Source organism: Rhizopus microsporus (assembly GCF_002708625.1).
Source record: "Rhizopus microsporus ATCC 52813 unplaced genomic scaffold scaffold_2, whole genome shotgun sequence".
Taxonomy (NCBI): domain Eukaryota; kingdom Fungi; phylum Mucoromycota; class Mucoromycetes; order Mucorales; family Rhizopodaceae; genus Rhizopus; species Rhizopus microsporus.
In genome coordinates, this window is record NW_019671917.1 from 1,017,185 (window position 1) to 1,034,542 (window position 17,358).

The following is a 17,358-nucleotide window of genomic DNA, read 5'->3' on the forward strand; positions in this document are numbered from 1 at the left end:
ATGAAATGCTCTTGGGTGGGTATTTGTTAATTAAATCCTAAGCCTCCACGTCTGCCCTTTTGCATTTGTTTTCTAAATTGTAAACCGTGATCGAACTGCTTTTCCAAATCATGACTGATGCGATGATTCTCATCTTCATCAATGGCACTCTTTAGACTTCCATACAAACCGCCTTTCTTTTTCTCTTGATTGTCACTGCTTGATTTCTTTGCACCTAACAGCCTCAAGAACTTGTCTTTCTTGGCATCATCGCCTCCAAAGCTTGCTTTATCCCAGTTATTCCATCCACCCGTTGCCTATGTTAACATCAGTATAGATTCAACTTCTTTATGTATCTTATGTTTACATTGTCTGATTCTTTTATATGTTCATTATTTGATTTGCTCTTCTTTGCAGACTTGTCATCACTGCTGTCTTCCCTCTTTCTCTTTTCTTTCTTTTCCTTTTTTTCTTTCTTGTCTTTCTTTTCCTTTTTCTTTTCTTTTTTCTCTTTCTTTTCCTTTTTCTCCTTCTTTTCTTTCTTGTCTGTCTTCTTTTCTAAGATCTGCTCTGAATTATCCTTTTTGTCGCTTTTGCCCATTGCTTATGAAAAGAGATTGATCAATGTAAAAATTTCTTTCAAAAATAAGACGAAAGCGGAGTATTAACTTGTTTTCTTCTTTGTCCCCTTGCAAAAAAATATGTCAATGATTGCACGATCTATTCGACCTTTCACTATTGTCAATCGATTCTATACGACAGCTGCAGCTTCAGGTATAGATAAACTCCAAAGTAAGAAGAGACCTATAACATTTTATAGAATCAATTGTCGCACGTCTCAAGAATGACCGCAAGACATTTATGAAAGAAAAGAAGCAACCAGATCTCAACGTACTTAAAGGACTCTTGAGCGATTTCACTTATTATACAAAAAGCCCTAGCTTCAAGGAAGGCACCTCTGATGATGAAGCCATGATGTCAGTCTTGCAAAAGGCTATCAAGCGTCGTCAGGATTCTATTGAACAATTCAAGTCTGGGGGAAGACCTGAGTTAGCAGAACAAGAGTTGCAAGAATTAAAAGTACTCGAATCATATTTACCTGAACAAATGTCAGCTGAAGCGATTGAAAAGGAAGTTAAGAGTTTAATAGAACAACTCGGTGCTACCAGTGCTAAAGATATGGGTAAAGTTATGAAGGCTTGGAAGCATGATTCAGCTGTAGCGGATCGTAAACTTGTCAGTGATGCTGTAAAGAAACTATTGAGCCAATAAACAGTTTAGATATATGATAAAGAAGAAGTGCGCGATCATATGAGGTTCATTTGTCTCATGAAAATAACGCAGCAAGGGTTGTTACCCAAGCGGTTATTATCCCTCACACACATATACTGTATGTGTATCGAACGTTTTCACAGTGTAATCATTTCGCCCAATTTACATTTTATGCTTACTGTTGTGAAATGAGTCAACATTTTCAATCCTAATGCAAATCTTGATAAGCAAGCTAATAAAGTGTTTTAGATAATATATACTTATACTCACTTTTTATTATTCCAACACAAAGCTCATTAGCTTTATCAAGATTGTCAAAAGGACATAAAAGCTTGCTTTGGCCTGAACTGATAGATTCTTAAAAATAAATGGCGGATTTTAAAATCGTACTTCTCCTGCTCAATCTGGATCAAAGCGATGTGAACAGTGTATTAAATATATATGGTATCTTTGTTTACAAATCAAAACACGGCAACGAAATCCTCCTCCCTTCAAAAGACTAACGGCGCTCCTTGAATTTGATGCGCTGTCTATAACGACAGTGCATCCCTTAACGTCTTGATAAGTATAAAGCGAATAATACATTATTTATTTATCCATTAGTTCTTAGTTTTTTTTACAGTGCATCAAAGTTAATAATATGTAAAGCTTTTTGCCTTTCCATTTCATCTTCTCGTTTTTCCATGATGCGAAGTGCAGCCACCACAATTCCCAAGATGACAGCTGCTGTTGTTAATACACCCAGCACCCAAGGTATATAATCACCGGGTTTAATATACAATTCAACTTTCCATGATGAGCTATCCTGTACATCATCAGGCTGATAAGGCAAGATGACCAACTGTGAATTGGGTATCACGCCTTCATAAAAGTAATAGTTTTTCTCTTGATGTCTTGTAACTCCTGCAAACATTTCCTCGACATAATTATTTGTTCTTCCTAAACCAAATAGACAGTAAGGTGTCAAGAGAGGAAGATAAGCAGATTGAGATAGTTGTGTGATTTGATGTGATCTCTTGACTCCAGATGTATCCAACACTGTGAATTTCAATGATGCGCCGGGGTAACTTACACCGTATGCCTTTTGATTAGACACTCCGTTTGACACTAATAAAAATAAGCAAAGATGTCATCAAAAGTGTTTACCTACCTAATCCTTTCAAGAAAAAAGCATCATTAAAATAATTGTTGATAATAAAGTTGGGTATACGACCCGCATCAGATGAGGATGTTGACTGAAGGACAAGTATGTCCAGCGATCCCTAATCCATTTCGATGAGCATAATAATTTACTATAGCTTTGTTCCACTTACATCTTCATCAATGTCAAAAAATGCTGCTTGCCTGGGATGAGCTACTTTTTCTAAAGCATCTGATCCAGCTCTGACAACTGAAAATGTTCTTCTTCCTAGCTTTGTTGCTTTATCTGTACACATTTTTGAGTTACAAAGAATCGATTGGAGTAGGATGGCACGTTGACTAGTGGTTACAAGCAAATCAGGATATCCATCCATATTGTAGTCTCCTGTATGAACAGGCACAGGTAATTTGCCTCTAAAATGATTATCTAGAGTGAAAATAGTTTCCTTGGGATTCAGATATTCATTAATATCATATACAACATAATTCTATTTAAAGGTTACTACTTTACAAACATGACTATTCTCTAGTGTACCTCTGTGTTAGGTTTTGTGAAATCAAACTTAAAATTGGAATCGGCAATACACAGTGCATTTGCCTTTCTGCATCCTGTTCCTTCCTTGTTTTTCGTACATAGTCCCATCTGCTGATTATAAACGATATGAATACTGCATTTGGAGCCTTCACAGACAGGGAATACGATATCAATAGATCCATCTCCATCTATATCTGCAAAACTCAAAGGACCAGCGCCTGATGGTAAATCCAACTCTTGTGCCAACTTGAAACCATCTTGTCTTGAATTGACATGGATCTGTATTGACTGTGATTTACTTGATTTGGCGCACACAAACACCAAATCTAGGGTAATATTTTAAAAAACGGGTCTTTCACTTCTTTACCCAACTTGTATATACCTGCAAGACAATCACCATCTAAATCGACAAAAGCATTCGAATGTGGGCTTGCCCAAGTGCATTTGTCAATAGATTCCTTTTGAAAGATGACATTGGCTGATGTTCTAATACAATATATAAGTATCACACATATCAATAAAGTCTCAAACATACAGATTAAATAAAGAGCTTGTATTCCCTGTGTTGATCCATGTGCTTAGTTCATTTGTTGATTTTGCATAACCCAAAATATCTGTCTTCATGTCTCCATTAATATCTAATACGATAGGCAGGGCATGCTGAGCTGAAGGAAGCTTGATATTTTCTTCTTCTTTTTGAATTTTTAGTTACTATAGTTATTTTATGCTGATATCACACTTACCAAAGGTATCATTGCCATTGCCAAGATATATCTGCATTTTAATTTCATTGAATTTTTCTGGACTCTCTTCGCCCATAAGTAAAACGTCTAAATGACCATCATAGTTGTAGTCTCCTGGTACTACATTTGTAATAATAAATCCTGGTTGAATCAGTTTGTTATTGGGTAACGGTCGAAATGTGAAGCTTGCTATCAAGCAGAATTAAAAAAAGAGCCTTTCTCTCTTTTGTACGCTTACAGTGATCCCATAAGTAAACTGCAACTGAGGTCTGGTCCGCACTTAGGATAAACAAGTCTGTACTATAATATAACCGTCAATATCATGTAAACATCATTCTATGCCACAGTTACAATTTATCGCCGTTAAAATCTCCAAATGCGGCAATCGTGCCGTCAATCTTATCGAGACCTATTGTATCTGGTTTCAGACTATAAAGTTTATTTTTTGGAAATGTAGTCGCATAGTTGAATGTTTGGCATAATGTTGTGGTTGGTAATAGTCCTATGGCAAACAATAGCCACTGAATGCTTTTCATATTGAATAAAGAAAAAGGGAAAAAAGGCAAAGAATAACCTCTCAAAAAGGGAATACCGTGACTGTAAGACTCATTGCTCTTTTTTTTTTTTTTTTTTTTTTTTTTCTTTCCTTTCTTCCTTGGTGCAATGCGTATATGCTATTATGATTTGCTTGGTGTTGATCGTCAGGCTACTTCTTTAGACATTAAAAAAGCATATAGACAACAAGCACTCATTTGGCATCCAGGTAAGTTGACTCATATGCATATAACAAGTCAATTAACTCTCTTTCCCTCTTTTTGTAGATAAAAATGGTGATCGAGTACAAGAAGCTACGGAGCGATTTGCATTAATACAAGAAGCATATGAAGTTTTATCAGATCCACAAGAACGATCATGGTATGATGGTCATCGAGATTCTATTTTACGTGGTGAAGATCCCAATAGTCAAAAAGATAGTAGCGCTGGTACAACTGCTGAAGATCTTATGCGCTATTTCAGTATATCTGAATTTAAAGGTTATGATGATAACCCAAAGGTAAAGTAGAACTACACAATATCAATAAACAGCTCCATCAACTCAATCTTTTATTTAAGGGCTTTTACAACGTCTACCGCAGTCTGTTTGAACGGTTAGCCAAAGAAGAAGAAGAAGCGTTCAGAAACGATGTAAATATGGAGGATGATACGAAATATAGACCCTATCCAGCATTTGGAAATGCAGATACGCCATTTATAGAGAATGTCAGAGACTTTTATAATGCCTGGCTAAACTTTTCAACTGTAAAGTCATTCATTTGGATGGACAAGTGGAGGTTATCCGATGCACCGAACCGAATCGTACGTCGAGCAATGGAGAAAGAAAACAAAAAAGCTAGAGATACTGCAAAAAGAGAATATAACGACGTTGTCAAGGCATGTATCTCAAATTGTTCTCTTTGAATCTAACCCCTTATTTTTTTGGCAGAGCTTAGCGCAATATATTCGTAAACGAGATCCAAGAGTAAAATCTTATGTGGAAGAAGAACAAAGACGAAAGGAAGCTGCTGCCGCTGAACAAAAGGCAAGACAGCTACGTAAGAAGCAGGAAATGCAAGCGATGATAGATCAGTACGAGGAACCTGAGTGGGCCAAGATGGATGAGCTGGAAGAGGATGAGCAAATCGATGAAGAAGAATACTATGAAGAAGAACAGGACTTTTTCTGTGTCGTATGTGACAAGAGTTACAAGAGTGAAAAGCAATTTGTGAGCCATGAAAAGAGTAAAAGGCATTTGGATAATCTAGAACGACTACGTGAAGAAATGCTTGCAGATGAAGCAAGTTTTGAGTTTGGAACAACAGATCCAGTTGATGATTTAGTAGAGCAAATACAAGAAGTTGACCTTACAGCAGAAAATGATGTGATACTCAATAAAAAGAAAAAGAAAAAGAACAAGAAAAAGATACCAAACTTTGGATATGAAGAGGATCTAAACTTTATTTAGATAAAAATGGATCTGCGTCCTCAAATAAAACTTTGGGCTTTAATGGCCATTGATCAAATTTGATAGCTATTTGATCCAATTGTTCAATTGTCAAATCTCTAACAAAAACATCTGGATTATATGGAAGTCTACCGAGGAGAATTTCTGCACCAGGCCCTAATGTTCTACCAAATGTGTATGAGCTTTTTTGTGTATATCTAATAAAAATAAAAAAAGGGACATTACTTGATTGCAGTTGTAAGCTTTGTTTTAGGCTGAACAAATAAATGCTTCAAGACGTATTCAAATACATCCCAATCAGCATTTATTCTACTCTTTTCCCAAGGCACGATCGATACAAGATGATAGGAAGTCTATATGTATATGTAAACATAAATGATATTCACTTTTTTTGTACTTGAAACTTACTGAGTCAGGATATGCATCACCAGGCTTGGTTTCATATATCGTCTTTACTTCACCAACAGCTTCAGCCACAATGCTCATCTTGCATCGGGCTCTTTCACCTGCGACAGACGTGAGTTTCTAATAACATTTAGTTGACATCATACTATTTGTCTGTCAATGCACCTACGGGGTATAAAAGATCAGGAACCCAGAATGCCATTGGAATACGACCAAGAGAATGCATGGCCATTTTATTATGTACACAGCATACGAATTGTGATAGTAATTGTTCACCTCTTCTGCCTCTTGGTAGCATACCAGTAAAGAATAAGTTTGGGTGCACTATCATCATATATCAATACCCATTCTCTCTTTCTTATTGTCATGCTTTACCTTGTGACCAATCTGTGTTCACTAGATTTCCTAGGTGATCTGGTTTTTTAAGCTCTCCATAAGTCTCCCACTCATATCCATCCATTTTGAATACAGATACCTTTTCTTCCAGAGGTCCAAATACCTCTTCCTATAAACCCATTTTAGTTTTAATTGTCTATATTTTGTTCTCCTTTACCTGTAACCATTGATAGTATACACTCTGAGGTTCTAAAGAAATTACTCTTTTAAATCCAATATCTTTCAAGGCCCTCGTCCAGCAACCGAGCCCTTTATATGTATATAAGTCATTAACCCAGATAAAGTATCGAATCATCTACTTTACCTGGATATAATTCTAATGCTATTCTATTTTCAGGATTTTGTATATTTAATGCTTTAGCACATTCTACTTTATAAAAAACCAGTTACACTTGCTGTACTGTATTTACATTATTTATACTCACAGGCTGTTTCTGAACTACTCAAAGTAGCTCTAGGAAGTGTTTTTAGTGTCTTGAATCTAAACGCATTTGCCCATTCAGCACAAGTAGGAAAAGCATTTTTAAAATTGAATGCAAGTTTAGATCTACTCATGTTTAAACTCAAGATCAAAAAAAAAATTGTTTTTCTCCCCCTTCCCCCTTCTTCTTTTTTTGCTGCTTATTTTTTTTGACAGCCTCAACTCCGCCCATGAATGGAAATTTACTACAGTAGATTATTTTGTCATACTGGATGAGCGCCACATTGAGTAACAAGGTAAATAATTTAATGCACACAGGAACAACCGTAGTGTCAATATAATAAAGATGTTAAGGTATCATACTGTAAATATTCTATCAATAGCAAAGACGAACAATGAAGTCGAGGAATAAATGTTTATTATAAGGTTGAAAGTAAAAGTTATTTCACAAACGCAAGAATAAAAGTAATGCATAATTCGAAAGTTTATAATACAAAATATACAGAATACGACATCTTGGAATGACATTACTTTCTGGAAATAGTGTACTAGTACATATTCTACTTAGTATAGCTGCTATAAGGAAGATTTATACTTAATTCTCGTTCTTGATATAGTCAAGCTTAAATCGAGAATAAATTGTCATATTGCTGAAAGATGTGTAAAGGTTGTGCTTTTTTACCTGTCCCTGAAATGGTGTTGATCCTTTTACTACTATTCTTTGCTTTAGCTTCATTCGATTGTTTCAATATTTATGAACTCGTTGATTATTTCCTCAGAAGCTATCTTTGAGCACTAAAATAGTTTTTTTTTTTTCATGCAGCATTTATTGATCACTAACAATTAATAAATTGCTAAAGGATTGAAAGAAGAACAAAGATAGCTCTTTTTATCTGACATATTCTTGTTTGCTGAAGTTCAATAAAGAAACACCTTTACTGTGGGTAACATTTGTCTAGTAGATATCTTTGCCAAGTCAGATTTTATAAAGTTATTACAGAATATTAACAGTGTCAAAATATAGCATGAACACAATTACTTTTCAAATTGTGTGATTCAACTTCTTTCTCGTCTGGCGGGCAAACATGTTCCCCCAAAGAAAACAAGATTGAAGAATGGACTACATCTGTTGTACCAAATAGTTTAAAAAAAAAAGAAAAGTTATCTTTTAATAAGAAAAAGAAGTTTCATGTTACTTCTCTCACTTTTCCAAATGAAAGATATCGAATCTTAAATAGTGTTGCCAGCTCGTCTTTTTATTACCAAGATTAGCTTTGTAGAAAGACAAGAATCACAGAGAGTTGCATAAACATTTTAATTCTAGAAATTTAACCACACAAATGAGTGTACGCCAAATTTTGATGGATGTTTCAAAATCCGCATTATGAATTTCATTAGGCACCGCAGGCACTTTAAGAGTTTGTAACACTTTTCGTGTGTAGCTTATTTGTTTAAACCAAAGTTTAAGTGCGCCTATAATAATAATATTTGAGTGGCATGACTGTATTATTTACTCTGTTCTCGACTCAAGTGTAATACAATACCAACAAACTTAGCATTTCCTCTATTCACGTGAACCATTTTAGAGTCTACACGGAAGTCTATCTCTATAAGGAAATTCGGGGTAAGAAATCCTTTCATCAAAAATACATTAGCTCAAAAGCTATAAATAAAGGACACGTAAAGACGCATCCTTCTTCTCTTTATCTTTTCTCTCTGCCATGTTCGAATCTCACACTACTACCACTGTCTATACCTCTGAATCTACCTCTGAAGGTGGCGTCCAGACCTCCTTCTCTTCCTCCCACTCTCACACCTCTGCCACTCTCTCCATTCACGTTGCCACTGCCTCCAACTTGGTTGCTGCTCAACGCTTTGGTAAGCAAGACCCTTATCTTCGCTTCTCCTTGGACTTCAACAACAAGGAAGCCTTCTTCAAGACTTTCACACACAAGGATGGTGGTGAAAGTGCTGTCTGGAACCAATCTTTCACTCTCCCCTTGAACGGTGAGCCCGACCTCTACGTTGAAGTCGTCAATGAAGAAAACACTATTGATGAAGTCATTGGTTTCTGTGCTATTCCTATCAACCAAATTGTTCATGCTCCTGGTGCCAACTTAAACGGTCTCTTTGACCTCTATGATCTCAAGGGTCAACGCGCCGGTACTGTCAACATTCAATTTGCTGCCCTTGGTTTCCCCAACTCTCGACCTGCTGACTTTAGCGGTCAACCCGTCCGTGGTCAATCTTATGTTCATGAAGGACATGCTGCTCGTATGAAGTCCTCTCACAACAAGGCTACCGGTGTTGCTGTCGGTGCTGCTCTCCTCGGCGGTGCTCTTGCTGTCGGTGCTGGTTTCCTCGGTAAGAAGATGTATGATGATCATAAGGAACAAGAAGAACAGGAAAGACTTGAAGAAGAAGAGAAGCAACGTCTTGCCCAAGAAGAAGAGGAGAGACGTAACCGTGAACGTGCTGAGTTTGAGGCTGAACGTGCACGTTTCGAAGCTGAAAAGAACGAAAGAAGAAATGAGGAAGAACACGAAAAGAAGGAATGTAAGCCCAAGAAGGAGTGCAAGCCTAAGAAGTGTGATGATGAAAAGAATAAGCATCACAAGAAGAAGTGTGATGATGATGAAGAAGAACATCACCGCCGCCGTCGCAGTAGCAGCAGCAGCAGCGATGATGAAGATGCCAAGAAGTGGAACCCTGTTGGTACCTATGCTGCTGGTGATCGTGTCAAGTATCACGGTAAGGTCTACGTCTGCCTCCAAGGTCACACCTCTAACCCTACCTGGACTCCCGATGCTGCTCACTCTCTCTGGCAAGCTGAGTAAATACCCCCTCTCTCATACTCTTTTCTATAGCATGTAAAAAAAATCAAATTCTATAAATAAAAGTCATGTATAGTTCTTTTGTGTATAAAATATTTACCTTTTTTGATGTAAATAGCGCGTTTAAGAGCCCGCTTTAATTTAAAAGTAGACCAAGACAAAGGAGTTCAGCCAAGTCATTGAAGCAGTAATAGGATGACTATAGAACTGCAAGGGAATATATAAAGTTATTAAGTCTATAAATATCACATACACAAAGCTTGTGTATCACTTTTGATGCCCCCATCAATATACTTTCCATAAACAACCGCGCTGTTTCAACAGCAACTTTAATAACCATAAAGTTTATTTTGCTACTGCTGACAATAATAAATGCATATATTAAATATCACTCATGTTTCAAGTAATGCGCTATCGGAAAGGGAATACGCCTGCTTACAGTTAAAAGAAAGCGCGTAGATATGGACACGTAACTTTTTTTTTATTTGTCGAAGATTCTTGATAGTCGATTTTAAATGAAGGAGTTAAAAGCCATGGGAATACAGACGCTTTATCCGCCTATGGTATTAAACATTGCCCCCCTTTCATTTACAGGCTTTATGGTTGTTTCTTAGTTTTATGTTTACTCTTTTACTTGAGTAACCATCACCATAGCGTAATAGTGCATACAGAAGGTGAGTACAAGCTTGCGGTAGTTTGTAACTGTAATGGATGGTTTTGATATTTATACTTTTCCAATAAAAATCATAATAGAGGACTTATCTGTATAAAGATATACAGAGCATCTTAATGGAAAAGGAAATGACGCTATGGATTGGGGGGGGGAGTTGAGACATTATTTCTACTGTGACCTTTGCTCTGACCAGACAATCTGCATTGAAATGGCTGATCCTGCTTTGATTCCACCTTGTCTTTTGATTGGCTAATCCATCCTTGAGTTTATACATCTTTTTAAGCAACATTCTGCGTTTATTTATTTGTTCAACGGCCAACAAACAAAACTGTTCTTACATGGTTCCCTCAATATGACCTGACAACATGATCAGGCAATGTATCAAAAGCGGTGAGACTAATATAATGTTGTCAGAGTATGGGAACAATAGAAAATGTGTATGCAAAAGGAAAAGGACGACAGTTACAAAGAAAAAATGTTTACTCCCCTCTTTTGTTGACCATGTTTATTGGAAGTAACAACCCCTACCATAAGAATTATCCTCTTCTTTATGGTTTTGAACTTGTTAGTTTTGCCTCAAGTCTCTCTTCTCTCTTAGGTTAAAGAGATCTTGTGACCTAGCCCTGGAGACAGACAGCACCAGCAAAAATGCAGTAATAGCAACAGAAGCAGAATAATAAGAACTCCAAATAAGCAAAGCTATATAGAAAAAAAGCATGAATACAAATAAAACATGAAAGAATAAAACTATACAAGTTGTTGAAGCTTGATTACATCTTGAAAAAGAAAAAGTGCAAAAATGACATTTTTATTATGAAAAATAAATTTACAAGAAATGATCGCATCAGGTATATCGTTTGTCTTTTTTTTCTACCAATCAAGCTTAACCTTTTGGTTATGCTGACCATTGACCTCAATCTTTGTAGCTCTTCCTTTATATTCCTTTCCATCTAACCAAGGCCATGTTTGGGTACGTTTAGCTTCGAATTGAGCGATCTTGTCTGACTTTTGCATCGTTAATCCAATATCATCCAATCCATTAATAAGACAATGCTTGCGGAAGGCTTCAACTTCAAACTTGATTTCACCTTGAGGGTAGCGGACGACCTGATTGACGAGATCAACTTCGATTTCTGCGCCCTTCTTGGCTTCGGCAGCAATAGCTTCTAACTGATCTTGAGGAAGAACAAGAGGAAGCATACCATTCTTGAAGCAGTTGTTGAAGAAAATGTCAGCATAACTAGGGGCTAAGATACAGCGAATACCAAAATCGTTGAAAGCCCAAGGAGCGTGTTCACGACTGCTACCACAGCCAAAGTTGGGGCCTGTACAGACGAGGATGCGAGCTTGACGGAAGGGTTCTTGGTTGAGGACAAAGTTGGGATTCTCAGCGCCAGTCTGAGTATCGTAACGAAGATGGTAAAAGAGAGCACTACCGAGACCTGTACGCTTGATTGTCTTGAGGAACTGTTTGGGAATGATCATATCGGTATCGACGTTGGAGATATCGAGAGGAGCCGCGTAGCCCTTGAGAGTGGTGAACTTGGGCATGCCGCCTGAGGCTTGACCATCTGAAGAAGGAGGAGCGCGAACGACGGGGCTTGTGTCCTCAGGGATTTCAGAGGTTTTAGCAGAGATGCTGTCATGTTCAGGAATCACTTCTTGACGAGGGCTTTCACTTCTAGGACCTGGAATAGGAGACACATCTAATTGACGCACATCGGTAAGGCAGCCCTTGATACCAGCAGCAGCAGCCATAGCAGGGCTAACGAGATGAGTACGGCCCCCAGCACCTTGTCGACCTTCAAAGTTACGGTTGGAAGTAGACGCACAACGTTCACCAGGCTTCAATTGATCTGGGTTCATGCCAAGACACATAGAACAACCTGCTTCTCTCCAATCAAAACCAGCATCCGTAAAGATCTTGTCTAGCCCTTCACGCTCTGCCTGGAGCTTAACCAAACCAGAACCAGGAACAACCATGGCATCAACCCATTCAGCAACACGCTTACCTTTGACAACAGCTGCAGCAGCACGAAGATCCTCAATACGTGAGTTGGTGCAACTTCCGATAAATACCTTGTCGATCTTAACTCCTTCTAATGGTGTGTTGGGAGCAATACCGATATAATCCAAGGCACGCTGTACGGCTAAGCGGCGAGCAGGATCTGTGATCGTATCAAGATCTGGAGTTTTACCAGTGATCGGAGCCACATCCTGAGGACTCGTACCCCATGTGACAGTAGGAGCGATATCGGCTGCATTAATATCCACAGTATTATCATAGGCAGCATCTGGATCTGATTGAAGCGTCTTCCAATAAGCTACAGCACGGTCCCATTCTTCACCCTTGGGAGCCAAAGGCTTTTGACGAAGGTATTCAAAGGTAATTTCATCAGGAGCAATCATACCTGCACGCGCACCTGCTTCAATTGACATGTTACAGATGGACATTCTTGACTCCATTGACAATGCTCTGATCGCATCACCACAGAACTCGATGACACAGCCGGTACCGCCGGCAGTACCAATGACACCAATGATGTGAAGAACAACATCCTTAGAAGTAACGCCGGGTGAGAGCTCGCCTTGTACACGGATTCGCATATTTTTTGATTTCTTTTGCAAGAGAGTTTGCGTAGCAAGTACATGCTCTACTTCAGAAGTACCAATACCAAAGGCAAGTGCACCAAATGCACCATGTGTTGAAGTGTGTGAGTCTCCGCAGACGACGGTAGTACCAGGAAGGGTAAATCCTTGTTCAGGACCAATGACGTGTACAATACCTTGACGAGCATCTTCCATACCAAAGTAAGTAAGGCCAAATTCTTTAATATTGTGTTCCAAAGTCTCGCACTGAGTTCTTGAGTCGGCTTCCTTGATGAAGGTCGAGATGCTCTTGAAATTCTTTCGAGGAGTTGTGGGAATGTTGTGATCGACGGTAGCAAGTGTGCAGTCGGGTCGACGGACAGGTCGATTTGCGTTACGAAGCCCTTCGAATGCTTGAGGACTGGTCACTTCATGAACAAGATGTCTATCGATATAGATTAAACAGGTACCGTCCTCTTGACGATCGATGACGTGATCGTCCCATACTTTATCATAGAGTGTGCGAGCCATTATAGTTTTAAGAAGAAAAGAAGTAAATGTAAGAAAAGATAGTGAGAAAAAGAAAAAAGTTCATTTTTTTTTTATATGGAATCCAAAGCATAAGTGTTTATTTTGACTCAATCTATAAGCTCCATTGATTGGTCAATCTCAAACTAGTCCTTTTTTATTCCTTTTGATCCTCTCGCTGTCAATTTGCAGATCCGACCAAACAGATTCATCCTTGCCTCTTGCTTATTTGTGACTCAGTCAAAGAATTGATTCTATTGGCTGGTCTGGTTCAAGTCAGGGTGGGATTATGTTTCCCCTTTTTTCTTCGCATAAACAATTCATTTTACTTTTGAGGCCAAGGCAAGATGGCTTTTTTGAGATAACATTCCCTCATAAAGTAATCACTCAGCATAGAAAGAGAGCACTTAATACTTGAGCACATTATCACCAGCTGTTCAACTAAAGAAAATAGTTTACAGAGTCTGATCTGAATTGCCAAAGTAGTGTGGCTCAAAGATGAATGGCCACGAGTGGCGTAGACGAAACACGTATTTTTTCCATATCAATGTGCCTATGGCTATTAAAACTCAAAAAAAAATGTTTTAGTCAGGGCCATCCGTTGAACAGTTGACTGTCCGTGTACAAAATTTTGTTGGCTGTTGGGGGAATATCAAAACTATAGTTTCATTTTAGACCAAAGACTGTTTATCAGGAAAAGGGTTGACTATATGAATTCTACCGCATTACGGTTCGTGTTTATGACAACCAACAGGAAAAAAAAAAAAAAAGGAATAAGGGGCAGTAAGAAAAAGGGTAAAATAAACGACCCAATAAAAGTAAAAAGAGGAAAAATTTGTACAAGATCCTTTGTTTCTTTTCACAAAGCTTTTTTTTTCAGTGAAAAAAGCTTCCTGTGATTTACAATGTTGCGCACAGCTTCATCACCTGGACTCAATGAATTGTTTACTATAGATGGAAGTTACTTGATAAAGGAAGATATGAGTGAGGCTGACTTCTAAATTTATACACAAGCAAAAATGGAAAGAAAAGAAGAGCATCTTTGTACATCTTTAAAAAGCTTGCTGTGATAATATCGGAGTAGTCTGTTGATATCACGGGTAGACCTATTTGTTCAAAGATTGCTACCACGCATGCTCATTTCTATTGTGTCTTTTTTTTTGGCTCGTACCTTTTTTTAAAGGTTACACTATCACGTACATCTTTTTTTTTTTATTCTTTTGTTTTTAATAAAACGTACAAGTTATAAAATTGACATTTATCGAGATAGTCAAAGCAAGAGTAGCTTAAATGTAGATAGAAAATAGAAAGGCTATCATTCAAAAAGCGACTCTATCCGCTGTTGTAACGCTTAAAAGGAAGCATTTAACTAAGCGAGTAAGGTACAACATTGGGCACTCTCTTTATTGATGTCAATCTGTTATGACATCAAATAAATCATACAAGACATTCCAGGAGCTTCTCACTGTAAATAGAGTAGCCAAGATAACCACTCGTAGCATTTGAAGAAAGCCATAGATAGGGCCCATAGTCACACTCTGATTAATAGTTACTCTAGTAAACAGGCAGAAAACGCTCAGGCCAATACCTCCAATTTCCTTTTTTAATTTCCTTCCTTTCTTTCTTTCTTTGCTTTTCCTTTTTTCCCCTCTTATTTCCATCATATTTCCATAGACTCATTTGAACGAATGAAAGTAAAAGAATAGGTAACAGATGCGAAAATGACTCAATTCAGGTGCTAAATAAATCATTTCATTTTTAGTCAAGCTTAAAAGAAAGAAATTCCGCTTGAACACAGAAAAGCATTTTAAATGTAACATCCAAAGCTATCACGGGGCTGCCTCTGTTCACTTTATGATTTTTTTACTTTTAAGACCAAGTACGTAAGCAAAAGGGAAGGTGCAGGATCGATTAAAGCTAATGAATTTTTGTTCCCATGATCGACTGATGATGTTTGAAAGGAAACGAAGAAAAAACAAAAAAAAACAGGCCTTTTCCTTTTTTCACACCCATGATTCGTTTCACAAGAGGGACCAAAAGCCACTTATAAATATTAGAAGGATAATCTTTGCCTCTCTCTCTTTTTTTGTTTCTTTCTTACAACAATAAAAAAGTATTATAATAATAATATGGAATCACAGCCCACTCTCGTATACTGTAGTCGTGGTAAAAGCTACTGTCTTATTCATCGAAGATATTTTGAAACAAGTTGGTGTCCAGATTGCAGCCGATCAAGTCGTAAGTAACCCTCATTATTGTTTGTTTATGCAAGCCATTTATCATTTTTGTCATTTAGACCACTAAAACAGAAAAATAAGGAGGCCCTCTACAACATTAACCAAGAAAAAAAAAATATCATTAGACATTCAAAAAAAAATCATTATTGCTATTGTTATTATTATCATTATTCTTTATTTATTTTACGCAAAAAAAAAAGATGGATTCACCTTAGGCTTAAAAGTTCAAACGCTCTCCTCTCTTTTTTAAAAAGATATTTACCACTATGCCCTTTACATTTACCCCATACCCTATCTTTCTCTCTTTCTCTCCTTCTCTTTCTTCCTTTCTTTTTACAATAAAGATATGATGTATCTTCATACTACATTGATCATTCTTCTTTTTATGAACCAATCTAGGCCACATTCAATCCATCTTTCAATAGTTCATCATGATCGCATGATGGTACACAAAGAACGCACAGTTACCTTGTGCAACCAATTAGTTGCTACCCTCCATTTTCAGGTGATGATACGATATGATATAGCCGGATTTATTCAAACTGTATAAATATAGATATACTCCACTTGGTCTTTCCTAATCAAGTCTCTTTGTACAACAAAGTCTTATCGATCTTTACTCTTTTTGTCTGCCAACATCTATTTTCTTTCTGTTTATTATTTGCATGACTCTTTTGAATATTTTTGATGTCATGGAAACCAAACTGATACACACGGGCCTCTCTTCCTTTTCTTTTATTACTCCTTCGTCCTACCCTGTCTCTTAAAAGGCAATAACGTCTAGAATTAACGGAAGGACTATATTCCTCTTTCGACAAGTAGTACCAGCGCTATTACCGCGATGAAGCAGATCCCTTACTAAAAAATCATATGGAAAATGCATATACGGGTCACTGATGGTTACAATTGACACAGAGCTTAAAATATCGTATTTTCCTTTCATAAATAGACTATACAAGAGAGACTCTGTCGTTCTGTCTTTCTATTTGAACTGTTTTAGGAATCATATGACGTAGCTTATTTTTATATATGAATTTAAGCCGTAGCACAGCATGTTAGTAAATAATAAACGAGCCATGCTATGAGTCCCTTAAGCCCTTGTCGATCATTCCTCCGACAAGTCAACGCGTCCATTTGATAATAGTGTAAACAAGATAATCACGCAGACACTTCACGTGATGATGATGTTCTGGGATCCAGCCAAAACGGTTATTTTTAAAGTTTAGATAAACACTCTTTACTGCTTTTTTTTTTCTGATTCTGTTTACATATTACGTGTACATACTAGCTCTAGGGGTGAATTGAAATGCCAGTCAAGAGACTGTTTGAATATGATCACCCTATCCTCAGTACCTGTAAGATAGCCGTTGTCATAGTATTCCTCCTGTAACCTATTGTACATAAAATATGCGCGATATTTTTTTAATAATGTGCGCATTTATATTTATTCAACGCAAATGTCAAAATTTGTAACGCTTGAAATTCAATTTCCCATTGTGAAGAGAGGAAATCAATGCGTCTTGTGTATCCTTAACGAATTTTTCTCACCTTTTTTTTGCGTTCATAAAGTTATTCCTTATAGTTTTTTTTTTTTTTTTTTTTTT

General features: G+C 37.3%; 7 protein-coding genes across 7 annotated transcripts; 3 read left to right on the forward strand and 4 right to left on the reverse strand.

Annotated features, from left to right (window-relative positions):
• Positions 1-26: 26 nt before the first annotated feature.
• On the reverse strand, positions 27-580 carry RHIMIDRAFT_233876 (uncharacterized protein; the record flags this gene model as incomplete). The annotated part of the gene is made up of 2 exons (XM_023608049.1): positions 27-296; positions 347-580. 2 exons carry the CDS (start codon positions 578-580, stop codon positions 27-29), a joined length of 504 nt encoding a protein of 167 aa, XP_023469983.1.
• RHIMIDRAFT_265590 (GatB/YqeY domain-containing protein) lies at positions 503-1,659 on the forward strand. Its single transcript, XM_023611833.1, has 3 exons — positions 503-753; positions 800-1,458; positions 1,521-1,659. Exons 1-2 carry the CDS (start codon positions 681-683, stop codon positions 1,249-1,251), a joined length of 525 nt encoding a protein of 174 aa, XP_023469984.1. The 5' UTR covers positions 503-680; the 3' UTR covers positions 1,252-1,458; positions 1,521-1,659.
• A 159-nt stretch (positions 1,660-1,818) lies between these two features.
• On the reverse strand, positions 1,819-4,276 carry RHIMIDRAFT_265599 (uncharacterized protein). The gene is made up of 9 exons (XM_023611834.1): positions 4,021-4,276; positions 3,908-3,969; positions 3,670-3,858; positions 3,462-3,618; positions 3,309-3,412; positions 2,927-3,252; positions 2,565-2,879; positions 2,402-2,513; positions 1,819-2,358 (listed from the first exon to the last, which is right to left on the reverse strand). The coding sequence occupies exons 1-9, from the start codon at positions 4,203-4,205 to the stop codon at positions 1,868-1,870; spliced, it is 1,941 nt and encodes a 646-aa protein (XP_023469985.1). The 5' UTR covers positions 4,206-4,276; the 3' UTR covers positions 1,819-1,867.
• Positions 4,277-4,332: 56 nt separating this feature from the next.
• RHIMIDRAFT_289121 (DnaJ-domain-containing protein) lies at positions 4,333-5,919 on the forward strand (the record flags this gene model as incomplete). The annotated part of the gene is made up of 4 exons (XM_023613616.1): positions 4,333-4,432; positions 4,491-4,723; positions 4,783-5,094; positions 5,153-5,919. The coding sequence occupies 4 exons, from the start codon at positions 4,333-4,335 to the stop codon at positions 5,669-5,671; spliced, it is 1,164 nt and encodes a 387-aa protein (XP_023469986.1). The 3' UTR covers positions 5,672-5,919.
• Positions 5,600-7,035, reverse strand: RHIMIDRAFT_310851 (S-adenosyl-L-methionine-dependent methyltransferase). Its single transcript, XM_023614693.1, has 8 exons — positions 6,898-7,035; positions 6,777-6,842; positions 6,630-6,721; positions 6,452-6,581; positions 6,246-6,400; positions 6,080-6,196; positions 5,897-6,024; positions 5,600-5,835 (listed from the first exon to the last, which is right to left on the reverse strand). Exons 1-8 carry the CDS (start codon positions 7,025-7,027, stop codon positions 5,664-5,666), a joined length of 990 nt encoding a protein of 329 aa, XP_023469987.1. The 5' UTR covers positions 7,028-7,035; the 3' UTR covers positions 5,600-5,663.
• A 1,427-nt stretch (positions 7,036-8,462) lies between these two features.
• On the forward strand, positions 8,463-10,061 carry RHIMIDRAFT_265604 (uncharacterized protein). Its single transcript, XM_023611835.1, has one exon. The coding sequence runs from the start codon at positions 8,615-8,617 to the stop codon at positions 9,728-9,730; it is 1,116 nt and encodes a 371-aa protein (XP_023469988.1). The 5' UTR covers positions 8,463-8,614; the 3' UTR covers positions 9,731-10,061.
• Positions 10,062-11,270: 1,209 nt separating this feature from the next.
• Positions 11,271-13,520, reverse strand: RHIMIDRAFT_233882 (putative alpha-isopropylmalate isomerase; the record flags this gene model as incomplete). The annotated part of the gene is made up of 1 exon (XM_023608050.1): positions 11,271-13,520. One exon carries the CDS (start codon positions 13,518-13,520, stop codon positions 11,271-11,273), a length of 2,250 nt encoding a protein of 749 aa, XP_023469989.1.
• Positions 13,521-17,358: the final 3,838 nt, after the last annotated feature.